Source organism: Leptonychotes weddellii, chromosome 13 (genome assembly GCF_054177405.1).
Source record: "Leptonychotes weddellii isolate Sample4059 chromosome 13, ASM5417740v2, whole genome shotgun sequence".
NCBI lineage: Eukaryota > Metazoa > Chordata > Mammalia > Carnivora > Phocidae > Leptonychotes > Leptonychotes weddellii.
The window spans coordinates 65,605,357-65,623,442 of record NC_138381.1 but is presented as its reverse complement, the minus strand read 5'-3'; the positions used below and the strand labels follow the sequence as shown (position 1 = coordinate 65,623,442).

The 18,086-nt window shown below is 43.4% G+C and overlaps 2 protein-coding genes across 6 annotated transcripts in view; one reads left to right on the top strand and one right to left on the bottom strand.

Annotated features, from left to right (window-relative positions):
• The window catches only part of ISCU (iron-sulfur cluster assembly enzyme), a 7,702-nt gene extending 6,939 nt beyond the window's left edge, over positions 1 to 763 (bottom strand). Inside the window, exon 1 of one of the 2 annotated variants that reach the window (XM_031023188.2) lies at positions 600 to 763. In XM_031023188.2, the coding sequence (XP_030879048.1) occupies positions 600 to 713 (114 nt within the window). In that variant the 5' untranslated portion in view covers positions 714 to 763. The remainder of the gene's footprint in view (positions 1 to 599) is intronic. The other variant, XM_081801973.1, reaches the window with a different exon arrangement.
• A 1,181-nt stretch (positions 764 to 1,944) lies between these two features.
• Positions 1,945 to 18,086, top strand: part of SART3 (spliceosome associated factor 3, U4/U6 recycling protein) — a 35,541-nt gene continuing 19,399 nt past the window's right edge. For 2 of the 4 annotated variants that reach the window (XM_081801972.1, XM_081801970.1), the window contains exons 1-6: positions 1,945 to 2,467; positions 10,313 to 10,439; positions 11,513 to 11,617; positions 14,566 to 14,750; positions 15,863 to 15,968; positions 17,079 to 17,203. In XM_081801972.1, coding sequence (XP_081658098.1) covers positions 2,153 to 2,467; positions 10,313 to 10,439; positions 11,513 to 11,617; positions 14,566 to 14,750; positions 15,863 to 15,968; positions 17,079 to 17,203 — 963 coding nt within the window. In that variant the 5' untranslated portion in view covers positions 1,945 to 2,152. The remainder of the gene's footprint in view (positions 2,468 to 10,312; positions 10,440 to 11,512; positions 11,618 to 14,565; positions 14,751 to 15,862; positions 15,969 to 17,078; positions 17,204 to 18,086) is intronic. The other 2 variants (XM_081801968.1, XM_081801969.1) reach the window with 2 other exon arrangements.

The window sequence follows — 18,086 nt, the reverse complement described above, 5'->3', positions numbered from 1 at the left end:
ACAAAATTAAAACATTATGACTGTTGATTACGTGTCTGATTCCATTCGGAGGCTGAGTTCCTACAACAGTAACTGCACCGTAAATGATCTCATGTGCTGGGCACCATGCCGAGAACTCCACAAACACTATCTCGTGTAGGGAAATGCTAAGAACCCATTCTACAAATGGGGAAAACAGGTTCAACGCAGAGCAGGGACTTGCCCAAGGTCATTTGGATAGGGCAATGGCCTCGCTGAAGCCGGAGCCCGCGCCAGTGTGCGTCTGTCCCTGGAGTCAGGCTGGCAGGTCATAACAAGGCCCTCCTTCCTGGGCTGTTGGGTTTTGAGGCACGAAATCAGCCAGCGGCGGGGCCCACGCGCAGCGCTTAGTTTTATCTGCGTAGCGAAGGAAACCTAGTCCAGTCAGAGTCGAGTGAGGGGGTGGCCCCTACCCCCGCCGCAGTGGGGGGGGGGCTCCCAAGGCCGCTCACAGCCCCGCGGCCACTCGTCTCCAGATCGGGCCTCCGCTGAGCGCCGGCATACCTGGGTCCTCTCCGCGGTGCTCGCCCTCCCGCCCCCTTGCCAGTGAGGGTCCCGCGCATCCCCTCATCTGCCGCTACCTTCTTGTGATAGAGCCGGGCCGGAGCCGACAGTTCCCGGGCAGGCAGGCGGGGGCTCCGCAGCAGCAGGGCCGACGCCGCCCGCCTCAAACGAGCTCCTCCAGCCGCCGCCATCTTCCGGGCTTGCGTCTGCGCAGGCCGAGCGCGAGCCGGAAGGGAGGAACGCGCCCGCGAGTCGGCTCTCGGCTTGGAGCGCGGACCCTTTTACGTCACCGCGACTTCGCGCCTGCGCCCTTCCCCATCGTGCGCGTGTCTGCCTTTGGTCCTGTCTTTACCACGCCCCTCCGGGGTGGGCGGGGCGCTGAACTAAAAGACTGAAGTTGGAGGGTTTGTTCGGAGTGCAGGGTTTGGATCTGAGGGGGCCTCGGGCGGGAGTCGGGGCCCAAGTTTGCGTTCACAAAGCCCACCGCCGGAATGCGGCATAGTGGATCAACCAGTCTACTTTTCTCAATCCGATTTTGCAGCTTAGCAAGTTGAGGGTCAGAGAGGTTTAGTAACTTGTCCAAGTCTGTCCCAGACAGACTGATTTGGGATTTAAGCAAGGAAATCCTGAGTTAGAATCCGGATTCTGCTCCTTCCTGGCTGTGTGGCCCTAGGCGAATGACATCATCTCTTTAAGCCTTGATCCTCGCTTTTGTACTAATTCAAGGACAATTCATTCATTGAGCAAGTGTCATGTGTCAAGGCGCTATACTAGGCTTTGGGGGGTCCAACAGAAAGATAAACACTAATTCCTTACATAATTAACCTTGCTAATGAGGGAAAAAGGCAACAAATAAACAATATTTTCCTACCTCAAAAATGGGAGCTTAACTGAGGAAACGAACAGGCCATACCCCGATTTTTTTTTAAAGTATGTATGTATACGTCTGCATGTATTTCTTTTCATAAAGCAGCAAACTAACATTTACATGACAATGGCTGGAAATGAAGAGTTTCTAAATAAACGCTTAGTAATGGAATTTATTAATATTGGTTCGCAGAATATGATTTTATAAAAAGCAGAAAACACCTGTATTTAACGCTTCCTTGGGCACCAGGTATTACATAAAGGGAGGGAATCTCTTTGGGAAATAGGTTTTTCTCGGGAATGGTGCAATCGATCCTTCCCCGGGGACTTGGAGTTTTCTGTGCGTTTGAGGCTCAGTTGCTGGGGAGACTGAACCACGCGCCAGGTTGTGTTAGGCGGTAAGGAGGGCATTTATTCCGATTCCTTTGACCTTCTCAAGATGGCGCCAAACCCTTCACTTCAATCATCACTCCCTGACTTCCTCTACGGCCTCCACTTCCTGTGCAAAGACCCAACATCTGTCCGAAGTTGCGACGGAACACATGCCGTGTCGGGGAGTTCTTATTCTGAGAGAACTTTTACACCTATGTGAGAGCAATACGAAGTTTCATACATTGCGAGATTTTCCCGTCATTCGAGGCTCGCAGTTTCTCTTTCGGTAGCAGGGAGAGCGGGGTTTGATCAGGCGCACGCCGCGGGCAGCTTCTACTTCAGCGGGTCTTCGGCGGCCGCGAGAAGACCCGAGAGTCACTGGAAGCGCAAGATGGCGACGGCGGCCGCAACATCGACTTCAGAAGCGGAGGCTGAGCCCAAGGCCGGGCCCACCGCAGAGGGCGAGGAGGATGACGTTAAGACGGCTAGGACGAGGAGGAAGGTGTTATCGCGGACCGTGGCCGCTGCGACGTACAAGGCCGTGGAGCCGGGGTGGGACCAGCCGGAGGAAGGTGCGAGTGAGAGCGATGGGGACGAGGAGTACGCCATGGCTTCCTCCGCGGAGAGCTCCCCCGGGGAATACGAATGGGAGTATGACGAAGAGGAGGAGAAGAACCAGCTGGAAATCGAGCGGCTGGAGGAGCAGGTGCGTCCGGGGCTGGGCGGCGGGCTCTTTCTCTCAGGTTCCCAGGCCCCGGCCCTTCTCCCCGGTCTCCGGCGATAATAAAGCCGCCAAGGCCGCAAACCCGCTATTAATCACCACAGCTCCCGTCACTTGAGCGTTACCGCTTGCCGGGTGCTTTGCAAGCGTTATCCCATTGAACGCCCGCAGCGACCCGGTGAAGGAAGTAGAGTATTCCCCGTTTTGCGGGAGGAAATTGAGGCTCCTCGTGGAGGGAATTCTGTAGCTGAAGATTACACTTCTGCAAGTGGCGAACCAGGCCTTGAACTCTGAAACGACTCCAGAGCTCCCGTTCTTAACCACACCGTTAAACTGTGGTCAGCAATAGCAGTAAAATTGTACTCGTGAGAGAGAGGGTTTTTTTTTTTTTTCCTTTTCAGTAGCGATGCCCACAATGATGAACTACGGTGTGATAGACAAAGCAATGACGATGATGATAGAAATGGGACGGTAGAAATTCAGCGTCTGGAGGCTAAGGCCCCAGTTGTAGCTAGTCCATGCTTGTGTGAGCTTAGGCAAATTTCTTACCTTCTCTGAGCCTCCGCTTTCTCACCTGTAAATTGGGAGCAACAATTTCTGCATCATGTGGTTGTCGTAACAGTAATTAATAGCCCAGTGCCTGGCATGTCTTGATACCGTGATTTCTAATTTGTAACTCCTGTGTAACCCAGGGTCTCAGCATTAGGATAATTTGAGAGAAGGTTAATAAAGGGACTACTGTGTTTATTGAAGTGTGGTCGGAGAGATCAGGAGATGCAGTACCTCAGGGCTAGTGACAGCAGGACATTGTGTCCACCTTTAGGCCCAAAGAGATGAGGGGAGAAAACCGACCAGTTTCTGAATAGTTGTGTGGAGAGGGCACCTGAGAGCAGGTGAGACCTTTAGTCAGGGAGTGCAGCCCAAGCTTCCCATCAGGGATTGGGGTGGGGGAGGAATACCCTGATTTCTCTTCTTCTCTCCAGACTTCTTCTGGTGCCCTTAGTGAGGCAAATCCTGTTGGAAGCAAGAGAGCCAGAGACCCCCACGGATGTGGCCCACACAGGAGGGCACAGAACAGGGAGAAGAGGGGGAAGTAGAATTGGGAGGGCAGGGTACCTGGATGGTTCAGTCGGTTAAGTGTCTGCCTTTTGCTCAGGTCATGATCCCAGAGTCCTGGGATGGAGTCCTGCCTTGGGTTCCCTGCTCAGCAGGGAGCCTCCTCCCTCTATCCCTCCTCCATGAGCTCTCTCTCTCTCTCACTGTCTTGCAAAGATAAATAAAATCTTAAAAAAAAAAAAAAAGAATTGGAAGGGCAAACAGAAATTGAGCACATTCTCGTTTTAGCGATGAGGAAACAGGCTCAGAACAGATGATGAAATAATTTGCTCAGAGTTGCTCAGGTCTGTGGACCAAAAGCCACACTGATATGAAATCACTTAGTGATGTGAAGTTGTTAACCTGCATTACTCACTTAACATTGCTGGATGTGAGATTCCTTATAATGTCATCTTTAGCAGTGATATTTTTGTTGTGAAATAGTGATGATATCCATCGGTATCGTTTGTTTCATTTGTCATCACATTTGAATGTCAAAGGAGCCCAGTTGGGGTAGGGAAGTGGTTACCTTTCCTGTTTTTTAGAAATAAGTACGCCAGTGTTCACTCAGTGTTTTATTCATTCAGAAAATGCAGTGTAATAATAGGGTGCCAGGCAGACTATGTCCCTGTCCGGATGGAAATCTGTGCTTCTGACTTCTAGCCTTGGGCTTCTCCACGAGCCATTAGCTCACTCTTCGGTGAGTCAGGGGAAATAAGGATTAGCTGTTTGAGCGGAAGGGGAAGCTTGGAAGCAGAAAGATTAAGGCCTTGGTGAGGGTAACCAGCTAGTGAGAGAGCAGGATGGGTCGGAGCAGAGGTCTCCTGGCTACTGGTGTTCTGCAGTTGCCTGCCCTGCCTCAGGTCACAGAAGGTGGTTTGGAGCTCAGACAATGATGTAAATTGAAGAGCCTCTGGCTTTATCAAGCTCTTTGTCATGGGGTCTAGAGATTGATTTTTTCAATTTTTCCAAACCTCCCTCCTACCTCATCCTGATCCCATAGCCTAGTTCCTGCTGAAACTGCTCTTATGGTGGAGTGTAATGTTGGAAAACTTTTAGACAGGCCTGTGAAAAACTCAACCTTGTCATATTTGCAAATTCCAGTTCTCTGAGTGTATTTTATGGAAGCTTCAAGTTAGTTGCGGTATCTGTCCATGTAACAAAAGCAAAGATTTCCCGTTATTCGTGTTTGTGTCCTGAAACGAAAAGTGGCACATCATGGTTATTCCAGCTCTCTGAGCCTGCCCTGTCCTAGGTGGTTGAAAGTAGGGTTGTAACAGTGCCTCCCTCACAGGGCTGTTGCGGAGCTTAAGTGACCTGCTGCTTACAAAGCTCCTGGCAAATTTGACACATAGTAGGTGCTATGCCGTGGCCCGCTCTGTACTTTCCCCCAGCCTTTCCGTGATTGCAGGGATGGTGTCTTTTGGACCAGGCCTCTTGTTTCTTCACCACCGCTCCGGGTCTAGGTTGTGCTGTTAGGGGTCAGGAAATCAACACATCATTTTGTGTGTTGGCTAAGCCGCCTCTTTCTTTAAATCTTCCTTTGTTGTTATTGATGTTCTGAGACCAGAATAGACCAGTATATGTGCTCACTTGTTGGTGCTAAGCGAACTCTGTTGAAATGTCTCTTAAATGCATCTCTGTGCATTTAATACACATGCCTTTGGAGCACCTCTTCTTATATAGTGTCTTTATTATTTGGGCCTTCTTAGAAATCAGAAATTTAGACCAAAAGCCATCCTGGGAGGCAGTTTCTCTACTTCATTGATTTTTATACCTTTTTATTCTGATCTACAGATGGTATTCATGTAAGGGGCACTTGTATAGACATCAGTACACTAACAGGACTGTCCCACCCCACTTCATGCTCCAAAACCACATTCAGACCCAGGTGAGTTGAGAGCAGTGGGTGACAGGGAGAGCCTCTGCCTCTTCTTTAAGAAAGTACATTTTGGGCAAACTTCACTTCTTTTTTTTTTTTTTTTTTTTTGAGAGAGAGAGAATGAGAGAGATCACATGAGAGGGGTTAGGGTCAGAGGGAGAAGCAGACTCCCTGCTGGGCAGGGAGCCCGACGCGGGACTCGATCCCGGGACTCCCGGATCATGACCTGAGCTGAAGGCAGTCGCTTAACCAACTGAGCCACCCAGGCGCCCTTTTTTAAAGATTTTATTTATTTATTTGACAGAGAGAGACACAGTGAGAGAGGGAACACAAGCAGGGGGAGTGGATGAGGGAGAAGCAGGCTTCCCGCTGAGCAGGGAGCCCGATGCAGAACTCGATCCCAGGACCCTGAGATCATGACCTGAGCCGAAGGCAGACGCCTAATGACAGCCATGCAGGTGCCCCATGAATTCATTTTAATAGACACAACCAGTGCCACTCTGTTACATGTCTTCTGTCTGCGGGCTTTTTTCTTTTGTTCTGTTAGTTTGTCAATCCTGTGTCAATTCCACGGTCTAATTCATTGTTACTGAGACAAATCCTCCTCTGTGTATTTTAATGCAGTAGCTAGTGTCTAGATTATTGAGTACATTGTCAGAGTGTTAGTTGGATAAGGAGAGGGAAATACTTCGTGCTGAAATGTTGTGGCAGATGTTGGAAGAGTAGACACTAGTGTTCATGTATAGACTTAAGGGAACCTTATACCCCAACTCATATGAAAGCTTTTTGAAAAAATTAAATTTTCCAATTTGAGATAGTTGTAGATTTCCTTGGCAGTTGTAAGGAATTCTACAGCGATCCTGTGTACGCTTTACTGGTTTCTCCCAACAGTAATCTCTTGTAAAACTGTAGTGTAATATCACCACCCAGATGTTGACGTTGATATAGTCAACACACAGATCAGTTCTGTCACCACAAGGGTCCTTCTTGTCTTTTTATAGTTACAGTTCCTGACCTCTGGCAAGCACTAATCTGTTCTCAATTTCTATAATTTTGTCATTTCAAGGATGTTATGTAAGTGGAATCATATAGTATGTAATCTTTTTTGGATTAGCTTTTCTTATTCAGTATAATTCCCTTAAGATTTATCTGACTTTCGGGGCCCCTGGGTGGCTCAGTTGGTTAAGCCTCTGCCATCGACTCAGGTCATAATCCCGGGGTCCTGGGATCCAGCCCCATGTCAGGCTCTCTGCTCAGCGGGGAGTCTGCTTCTCCCTCTGCCCCTGCTTATGCTCCCTCTCTCTCTCTCTCTCTCTGTCAAATAAATAAATAAAATCTTAAAAAAAAAAAAAAGATTAATCTAAGTGGGGTACTTGGTTTTCATTTCCTTTTTCTGGCTGAGTAGTATTCCACAGTGTGGGTGCCCCACGGTTACTTTAACCATTCACCATCGAAGGACGTCTGGGTTGTTTCCAGTTTGGGCTACTAGGAATAAAGCTGTTATGAACATTCGCGTACAGGTTTTGTGGGAACATAGGTTTTATTTCTCTGGAAAAATACCCAAGGGTGCACTTGCTGGGTGATGTAATTGTGTGTTGAATTTTGTGAGAAACGGCCCAGCTGTTTTCCAGAGCTACCATACACATTTTACATTCCCATCAGCAACATCAGCAATGTATGAGTGAGCCGGTTGGGGTTTTTTCCTCCATCTTCTCCAGCATTTGGTATTGTCACTATTTTTTATTTTAGTCATTCTGTTAGATGTGTAATGATACCTCATTGTGGTTTTTTTTTTTTCCCCTCATTGTGGTTTTAACTTGCATTTCCCTGATAGTTAATGATGTTGACTACTATGTGCATTTATTTGCTGTCTGTGTGTCCTCTTTGCATATGCCTGTTGGTTCATGTCTTTTACCCATTTTCTAATTGGATTCTTTGACTGTTGAGTTTGGAGTTGTATCTTTTAGATACTAGTCCTTTGTTGGATATGTGGTTTGTACATATTTTTTTGAAGTCTGTAGCTTGTCTTTGCATCCTCAATAGAGTCTTTCATAGAGCAAAAAGTTTAAATTTTGATAAGGCCCTAACTGGTCTAGAGTTTTTATCATGAATGGTTGTTAGATTTTGTCAAATGCATTTTCTGTATCAATTGATATAATGATTTTTGTTTAACCTATTGATCTACTGGATTACAGTGATTGATTTTCAAAGACTGAACTATGAACTAGTCTTATGTACCTAGAACAAATTCCATTTAGTCATGGTGTATGATTCTTTTTATACATTGAATTTAGCTCTGTAAGTTTTCCTCTCCATACTGCGTTAGCTGTATCCCTTATTTTGACTTGCTGTATTTTCATTTTTGTTCAGTTCTGCATATTTTTAAGTTTTCCTCAAGACTTTTTCTTTGACCCATGGATTCTTTAGAAGTGTATCACTTAATTTCCAAATGTTTAAAGATTTCCCTTACCATTACTGATTTCTAATTCTGTTGTGATCAGAAAACATACTCTGTATGATTTCACTTTTTAAAAATTTGTCAGTTTGTCTTACAGCCCATGATTTGGTCTCAGTAAATCTTCCATGGGCTCTTGAGAAAAAAAAAAAGATGTATTCTGTTACTATCAGATGGAATGTTCTATATATGTTAATTAGATCCTTTTGGTTGATGATACTGAGTTTCTTCTGTATGCTTGCTGATTATTCGTCTAGTAGTTCTTTTAGTTGCTGAAGTGGAGGATGTTGAAGTCCCTATTGTAAGTGTGTATGTGTCTCTTTTAGCTCGAATAGTCTTGCTTAATCTATTTTGAGGGTCTGTTGTTTGTTGCATGCACATCTAAGATTGCTTTGTCTTCCTGGTGGGTTGATCCTTTCATCATTTTGTAATGCTCCTTTTATCCTTGGTAGTTAAATTTTCTCTGAAATCTGCTTTATGTGATATTAATATAGCCACTTCTTTTTTTGGACTAATGTTTACATAGTATATCTTTTTTTATCCTTTTACTTTCAGCCTTCCTGTGTCCTTGAATTTGAAGTGCGTTTCTTGTAATCAGCATATGGTTGGGTTGTGTTTTTATCCACTCTGCCATTCTCTGCCTTTTAATTAGTATATATATTTTTAAACATTTATTTATTTATTTTATAGAGAGTGTGTGCGAGGGGAGGGGCAGAGGGAGAGAAGCAGACTCCCTGCTGAGCACAGAGCCCCATGTGGGGCTCAGTCCCATGACCCCGAGATCATGACCTGTGCCAAAATTAAGAGTCACATGCCTAACCGACTGAGCTACCCAGGCGCCCCTTAATTAGTATGTTGAGACCATAAACGTTTAAAAGATGTATTTATTTATTTGTCAGAAAGAGAGAGAGAGCTCACAAGCAGGGGGAGTGGCAGGCAGAGGGAGAAGCAGACTCCCCTCTGAGCAAGGAACCTGATGTGGGACTTGATCCCAGGACCCTGGGATCATGACCTGAGCCTAAGGCAGACGCTTAACCGACTGAGCCACCCAGGCGTCCCAAGAGCATAAACATTTAAGATAATTATTGCTATGTTAGGTCTAAAGGCTGACATTTTATTATTTTCTATTTGTTTCTTTTCTTTCTTGTTCTTCTGTTTATCTTTTCTTGCCTTCCTATGAGTTACTTGAACATTTTTTAGGATTCTATCTTGATTTATTTATAGTGACTTTTAGTGTATTGCTTTGTATAGTTTCTTAGTGGTTGCCTTGGGAATAGTTTATTTGACTTACATGATATCTGTGTTCTACCACGGAGTGAAGTATGGATATCGTCCTTCCATTTAGGTCACTTTAGCATCCTCACTTTTAAATATCATTGTTTTGAGTATCAGGTGGTCTTAAAATTTTTGTGTCAGTATCACATACAACTTAGAAAACTCATGAGAAGGACCATCCAGGATACTTGTCTGTATTTCATGCTCTTTCAGTTCTTCCTTACTGATGCTACAAGATTTCTTTTATCATTTCCTTTCTCTTCTTTTAGCTATCTTTAAGAGAAAGTCTGCTAGTGACAGATTCTTTTAGTTTTCTGTTGTCTCAGATGTCTGATAGCTTTTTAAGCAGTTATTTTAATTTGTTTTAACTTTTAGTTTGAAAAGTTTCAAATATAAAAATAAATCTCTAGTACCTATCACTCAGCTTCAACAGGTGCTGCCATTCTTATTCCTCCCAGTAGGGGTTTTTGTTTTTATTGTTTTCGTTTGTTTAGTAAAAGAAAAGAGCTCTTAACCTATATAGCTGGCAGGTCCTAAAGCATGTTATTAATCACGTTTTTAAATCCTCACAAGATGATGATGGGTATTAAAGAGGGCACGTACCGAATGGAGCACTGGGTATTATACGCAAACAATAATCATGGAACAATACATCAAAAACTAATGATGTATGTATGGTGATTAACATAACATAATAAAAAAAAAACTAGTAAAATAAAAAAATAAATAAAATCCTCACAAGAACCTTAAGGACTAGACCCTAGTGGTATCCCCATTTTAGAGATGAGGAAATGGAGGCTTAGCAAAGTTAATGACTTGCCTTAGGTCACACTTGGTGTTTGTTTCATCAGAATGTTTCTGTATTTCAGAGAACAACCCAACTGGGTTCTGATAGGGACTGGAACAGAGTGGAGGCGCCGTGCATTTATTAGAGAAAGCCCCGTTCATTGATTTTTCTTCCTCTTCCTGGGGGTATATTTTGCATTGCTGTTTCAGTGGCTCTCCCAGATAGCCCATCTATTTTGTTTGTAGCGGACACGTGCGTTGTCACCAGTGGTGAAAAATGCTAAGTTATTTTGATGGTGGCATTTTAAATTTCACCTTGTGTTTTTTTTCCTCTTAGCTATCTATCAACGTCTATGACTACAACTGCCATGTGGACCTGATCCGGCTGCTCCGGTTGGAGGGGGAGCTTACCAAAGTGAGGATGGCTCGCCAGAAGATGAGTGAGATCTTTCCTTTGACTGAAGGTAATGTGTCAGCAGTTGGGCTGCTTTTATAAATACAGAGAATTGAAGAGTATACATTCTGTTTTCAGTGCTGAAACTGGGACGTGTTCCTTAAAGAAGTGTGGAACATATAAATACAGTGGAAAGAAGAAAGCCCATCATCCAGTGTCAATGTTTTCTAGTTTTTCATCTTTTAGTTTTTTGCAGAACATAGTTGTGGTTGTGTAATACTGACTCATGTTTTGGATCCTGATTTTTTTTCTTTATCCTACGTCATGATTAAACTTTTCTTGTATTTTTCTGTTTCCCATTCCGGTGTTCTGTTTTCTCAGCATCAGATAACTGTATCATAATTAAACTTTCATAAACAAATTTTCATGTAAATGTTTAATACCTTGTTTGTTACACAGTAGTTGGGCATTTAGATTATTTATACTTACTTGAAACAGAATTACGCTGTGCCTCTTGTAGATCAGTCTTCATGAATGTTTGTAATTGATCTTTTAGGGAGGAATTGGAAAACACTGGTCTCAGATCCAGCTCTGTCCCCCTCTCCCTGCCCAAAAGCATAACTGCCGAGTATAGAAGCTGAAATCAGATTGCCCAGATTCATTTGACAGTACATCTTACTAGCTGTGAGACCTTAAGCGAATTATGTAAACATTGAGACTCAGTTTTCCCAGCAGTAAAATGGGGCTAACAGCAGTTTCTACCTTATAGTACATGGAGTGGATGAGGTATTCTGTGTACAACACGTAATAAATGCCCTAGGATGTCGTAAATGCTTAGATAGATGCCATCATTGTTCATTATTATGACTATCAACTACAGGAGTTTTAAAAAGATTGAATAAGAAATCCATATATGTAAGTACTTAGCAAAAATATAAAATGCCCAACAAGTGTAGGATATTATGATTTTAATTATTTGATCTTATTTGGAAGCATAAACCTGTGTGCTCAGTACAAGTTTGAAGAACTGCTGTATGAGATGGGTGAAATGCTTGTGTACTCATGACTCGCAGTAAAGTCCCTGCTTCCATCCTGCACTTTGGTGAAGGAGATGGTGATGCAGGAGGTGCTGTTGTCTTGCAGAGCTCTGGCTGGAGTGGCTGCATGACGAGGTCAGCATGGCTCTGGACGGCCTGGACAGAGAGCACGTGTACGACCTCTTTGAGAAAGCTGTGAAGGACTATATTTGTAAGTTCCCTGTGTGCTTTTTCGAGGGTCTGTGGATGCATCTGTCTCTGATGCCCTGGGTTGCGTTGTGAGGTGTTGCTCCTCAGAAAGGAGAGTGTTAGTCTGGCAGTTAGAAAGATTTGAGTTTACTTATTATTCTCATTGTGGTTTTCTTTTCTTTTTTTAAAGATTTTATTTATTTGAGAGAGATTGAGTGAGAGAGAGCATGAGAGCGGGGTAAGGGGCAGAGGGGGAAGCAGACTCCCCGCTGAGCAGGGAGCCCACTGCGATACTTGATCCCAGGACCCTGGGATCATGACCCGAGCTGAAGGGAGACGCTTAACCAACTGAGCCACCCAGGCACCTCTGTCTGTGGTTTTCATTTGAGGATATCTGGTTCTAAAATACAATTAGAAGAAATGTTTGTAGTAAGGGAGTGAATATATTCACACCCAGCATTGTTTTGGCAGGGAGAATTTACATGGTATTTCCAGACGACTAAAGGTTGCCTTTTACACATTGAAGAATTGGTTTTTAGAAGTTTGGACAGAACGCTTTTTTTCTTTTTTTTTTAATATTAAAAAGCTTTTAAAAACTTTTTATTTTAAAATAATTATAGATTTATAGGACAATAGTACAGAGAGGTCCTATGCTTATTTCATCCTGCTTTCCCCAATATCTTGTAACTACTCTACAAAATCAAAACGAGGGAATTGATCTTAGTACAATGTGCGTGTCTGCTTCTGTGACATCTAATCCCATGTGTAGATTCTGGTAACCACCACTGCAGATAAAGAACCCCCATCACCACAGAAGTCTGAGTTGTGTGTTGTCTGCTCGTTTTGACATTTTGCCAGTGCATGTGGAGTGTAGACATCTCTCCCTTTAAATTTCTTTACCTTCCCCTGTTGGTAGTATGATTCTCTAAATATTCTCTTTATGTATAGGACACGTCAGAGAATGTTATAGACAAAGTATTTTTAAAAATATTTTTAAAAATTTCCTTTTTAAAAATTTTTTATTTTTTAAGATTTATTTGAGAGAGAATGCACTTGCAAGTGGGGGTTGGAGGGTGGGGAGGAGTGGAGGGAGAGGGACAAGCAGGTTCCATGCTCAGCCTGACCTTGAGATCATGACCTGAGCTGAAATCAAGAGTCAGACGCCCAACCATGTGCCTCCCAAAATTTCCTCCTTTTAAATTAAACATCCTTCTTCCATATCTGGTTTTTCCCACTCCCCATTGTGAGCATTTCCCCTTGTGAGAAGCACTGAAACTTGAAGATAGACTGCCCTGAGGAAGAGAAATTTTCATGTGCCTTTACCAGCCAATAGAATTGATCAATTTTTAGTTTTTATAATCCGAATACTGCACATTACAGGTGTTTTGTGAATATGAAATTACACTATATGTGCTTTTAGTATTCTTGTGTCTCTGCTCTGATCCACCATGTGACTTCTTAGAACCTCTTGACGGTTCCAAGGGTGTGAGGCTCCCATGTTTTCTGATGATCCTGTTACCCCTTTGTGAAGGTCGCAGAGTCATCATTAACAGCACCTCCCGAGACTGTAATGTTTTTCAGTCCTTGATGGTCTGCAGTCACCCTGCTGTCGGGCCTCCACTGTCAGTGCTGAGGTCAGCGTGCCTTCCTATCCCCCAGCTGCTTCAGGGCTGCCGGGGGTCTGGAAGCCAGATAACCATGCTTCTTAGATTAGGTCTCTTAAAGTAGTTTTGAATGGGGACCTGTGGGGTTCTTGTGTTAGTTTCAGGAGCTATAGAGCATGGAAATTGTGTCCCTTGTTTTGTGAATGTTCAGAAGCCACTCTGGCCTGCTTCAAGTCGCATGCTCTAGCAGTTGAGCCAGCCGGGCGCCCCTCTCTTTTTTTGTTTTTTGGGTTTTTTTTTAATTTTTATTTATTTATTGAGAGAGAGAGAGAATGATAGAGAGAGCGCATGAGAGGGAGGAGGGTCAGAGGGAGAAGCAGACTCCCTGCCGAGCAGGGAGCCCGATGCGGGACTCGATCCTGGGACTCCAGGATCATGACCTGAGCCGAAGGCAGTCACTTAACCAACTGAGCCACCCAGGCGCCCCTCTTCTTTTTTTGTTTTGCAGCCCATATGGCAGCTCTGTACTGGTGAGCTAAAACAGAGTAGCTAATAAACTTTGGCTAAGTTGTCTGAAATAAACCCGTTTCAAAGAAAAAACAAGCCCCAGGAAAACATACAGTAATTGTCAAATTGGCTTCTTTATCTTTTAAGTATTTTTATTTTACAAGGTTAATGGTTAGGCCTGTGAAATTATTTTCAGATCTTTGAAAAGTGACTTAATAGTCAAAACGTGTGCAGTGGGAACCACTGCATTCCTAAGGAGTTTAATTCATTAGTCTGCTCTTAAAGCCGCAGGGGTGAGTAAATAAAGTTTAAGAAGAAAGTGACAAAAAACAGGGCAACCAGATCTTTTCTGGTGTTGCTGTTTAAACATCATTACAAAGAGAAACTTAAAATATAGACTTCTGGTTATAGGGTTGGTGGTTTCAATTTGTTCTTTGACTTTGACCAGAAAACTTATTAAAAAGGTTCAAAAGTTAAAAAAATCTAGGCTTTGAAATCTTTCCGAAAATTGACTCAGATTAGTAACTATTTTTATTGAATTTTCATTGAATTCCTTCCATTTTAATAAGTAGGCTTTATAATAATAAGTATATTACATATTACCCGCTGGCCTATTCTGTTTATGCAGTAAAATCTCAATAATTGTAACCTAGTAGGGACATTGTTTAAGATACACGTTCTTTTCCAGGTGCAGTATTAGTAATATACATACGTTAGGATGCTTGTCGATGTGCTCTTGCCTTTTTGCATGAATGAGTACTGTTTTGGTGGGCATGTTTCTTTTGTGATGCACTGGAACAAAAGTTTTGATTTTTGGGTATTTCATATCCTGAATTAATAGAACACTTCTCCTTCTTAGGTCCTAACATTTGGCTAGAGTATGGCCAGTACTCAGTCGGTGGAATTGGTCAGAAAGGTGGCCTTGAGAAAGTCCGCTCTGTGTTTGAAAGGGCGCTCTCGTCAGTTGGCTTACATATGACCAAAGGACTCGCCATCTGGGAGGCTTACCGGGAGTTTGAAAGTGCCATTGTGGAAGCTGCCCGGGTGAGTGCCCCGGTCTCTGTGACCGGTGCTTGCCTTTGAGTAGTCGGGGCTATCTTTGTAAGTGGCCTTGGAAGAACACAGTTAACAAAATCATCCTCACCAGTCCCTTAGTGGGTGGGCAGAAAGTAAAATCAGTAGTCTTTGTGGAACAGCAAAATTGATTTCTTTGACTCAAAGATAACCCTGTAATTTTTCTGATATTTAAAAATACTATTTCAATGACTGGTTCCAGGTGAATATACAAGAATAACTACGTCACTCAAAAAGAATACATACATATGTATATCAGTCATGTCCATTAATAACTGCAAGAGATAAGAGATTTGACCCCATCATGACTGGATTTTTTAAAACTCTGACTCAAGGATTTTACAGTCCCTTCCCAGTGTGCCACTCCCCTCCCCGCCCCGTGTTTGTGTGAGTTACCCTTGGTACCTAGTGGATGGAGCCCTGCAGTAGTAGTTAGATGATTATTAGTAAAGTAGCCCAGGCCCTTGTTGATTACATCCCTGTTGAAAAGTCTGCAGTGGTGCCTTCAGCGTATGCCGACAGGCATCGGGGCGAACTCCTTCGGCTGACATTTGTGGCCCTCTAGCATCGGACATAACCCTGCCCCCCTCCACAGTCGTGCACTTGCTGGCTTCTGTACTGAATACTGTTCCTTCGACTGGGAGTCCGTTTCCTCCTCTCACGATGTCGGGAGAGCCTGCAGATGTACCCCAAATGCCAGCTCCTGTGGGCATCTTGCCTCATTTCCTCCCTTCGTAACAAAACGCAGCCTTAAAAACCGGCTGAAAGCACGGTCCTTGGCTACTTGTGATCCTTTCTTTCGTGATGTTTATATTCTGCTTCATTGTAGTCATCTGTGCATTTATGGTCAATATACACATTTCTTAGGTTCCTATTTGCTTTTCACCCCATCATAAACAGTAGCAGAGGCAATGTTTATTTTTGTGCCTCGTGCAGCATTTGAGACAATACCTTATGTATCAGAGGTCATATATATATATATATTTATTTATTTTTAGTTTGAACTAAAAAATTGGTTGAAATATTTTTTGAAGTAGGAAGGACCACAAAGTTTGTCATTTACTACAGATTTGCTTCTTTAGCCCATAGCTGGCTTCCTTTCCCCTTTTGACCGGGAACAAACCTTTGATTCACAGCTGGAGAAAGTCCACAGTCTCTTCCGGCGACAGCTGGCGATCCCACTCTATGGTAAGAGAAACTGACCTGTCGACAGCTGGCCCTGCGTGGTTTTTAAAATGCTTTGGGGTATGTCCTGTCATTAGGTCTTTCCCAGCATCCTGTGAGGCAGATGTTGCTGGTGTTCTTACTCTCACTGGACAGTGTCACTGTGGACAAGGCCCTTGGTAAAAACATACCTTGAATTGTTAAAGGTCAAGAGGATTGAGGGTCAGCCAGCAGGACTAGAAGCCAGACTTGCTGACTCTCAGTTTCCTCTTTTAAGACACTGTTGGAGAGGTAGAGTTACTAGAAGGAATAGGGAAGCTGACTGCCTATATTTTCGGGGAAAACTTTATTGAGTAAGAGTTCCATTGTGAGCATTTTCTCTTTAGCAGTAGCCTCTTCCGTATCAGAATGGGATTTTCCACAGGCTTATATCATTCTGTGGGGGTGATTTGGTTGAGGAGCACTGTTGATTGGAAGTGTTCATATCTGAATTTCTTCTTTAGACGTAGTTATACATTGTACACCCTTGGCTCCTCTGGACAACTGCTTGAGCCCAGACGTAATTTCTCTTTTTACTTTGTGGTTTATTTGGATTTGATTTAACAAATTATAAAGTGGCTTTCCAGTTGAATCCTCGGGTGACATGCAGAAAGGCTGGAACTGAGCGGCCTGCAGGTTTCCTCTCATGTACCAACGTGACGTGGCATAGTACAGTGAGTAGAGCATGTACTTGAGCCAGACTGCCTGGTTCAAGGCCTTGCTCTACTGTGAACTGCAAAAATTGATGTAACCCTCTACTTGTGTTTCCTCAACTGCAAAATGGGGATCAAGTTAGAACCTACTCTGTAGAGTTGGGAGAATCGAATGAGTTAGTGGATGGAAAGTGTTAGAACATAGGAAGCACTAGGTAAGTTTTGCTATTATTAACTGATTGATTAATTGGTAGGGCTTCCGGGGGAATTGCTTTGAGACAGAATCTAAGGTCAGACCTGGGCCCAGTGGAAGATTTGAACATAAGAGTTGCTGTGGTCACTGATGCAGGAGGGGCTAGAATCATCCGAGTCTCATGGTTTAATCTCTGGGTTGATAAAACTCAATGGGAAGACCTACGGGGCTGAATCCATCTTTCAATAGATATGGAGGCCACATTTGCAGAGTATGAAGAGTGGTCAGAAGACCCAATACCAGAGTCGGTGATTCAGAACTATAACAAAGCACTACAGCAGTTGGAGAGATACAAACCCTATGAAGAAGCACTGGTAAGTGTTGGCCTCTTTACAGTAAACTTCTTGCTGCAAATTTTTCCCTAATCAGTAGTTGCATCTTTAAAATTTGTTTTGTTGTGAAATCTATAGAGTGTATAAATGTGTGCGTACAGTTTACATACTAATAATAAAGTGAACATCCATGTACCCACCACCCAGGTTAAGAAATAGAACATTGCCAGTACCTTAGAAGTCTCCTATGTGCCCCTCTCCGATTGCCTCCTCTTCCCTCTCCCGAGAGGTAATCACTTTCCTGACTTTTGTGATAATCGTTCCCTTGCTTTTCTTTATAGTTTTACAATCTATGACCATATCCTTGATTAATATATTGTTTAATTTTGCTTGTCTTTGAGCTTTTATATAATGGAATCATGCTGTGTATTTCACTGAACATGTTCTTGGGTTGTAGTCACGTTGATAAGTATAGTCTGTTTCCGTGGCTGTGAAATTGTATGTGTATGCCACAGTTTATATATCTGTGTTCCTGGCTGGGTCGTTTTCCAGTTTGTTGCGAGGAGGAGCAGCATGTTTCTGGCCGTTCTTGTGCGTGTCTCTTGGTGCACATATGAAAAGGGTTTCTCCAGAGTGTATCCCTAGGAGGAATTGCTGGATCATAGGATCGTGCTGAACTGTTTTCTGTGTTACCAATTGACATTCCTGCCCAGGAGTTCTCACTGAACTGAGGGTTCTCCTTGGTCTCGCCAGCTTCGATACTGACATAAATTTTAGCCGCTCTGATGGATCTGAAATTGTAGTTTTAATCTGCATTTCCCTGATTACTAACAAAGTTGAGTGTTTTTTCACATCTGTTTGGCCATTCAGATTTCCTTTTTTGTGAGGTGCCTGTTGAAGTCTTTGACTCATTTTTCCTTCATCT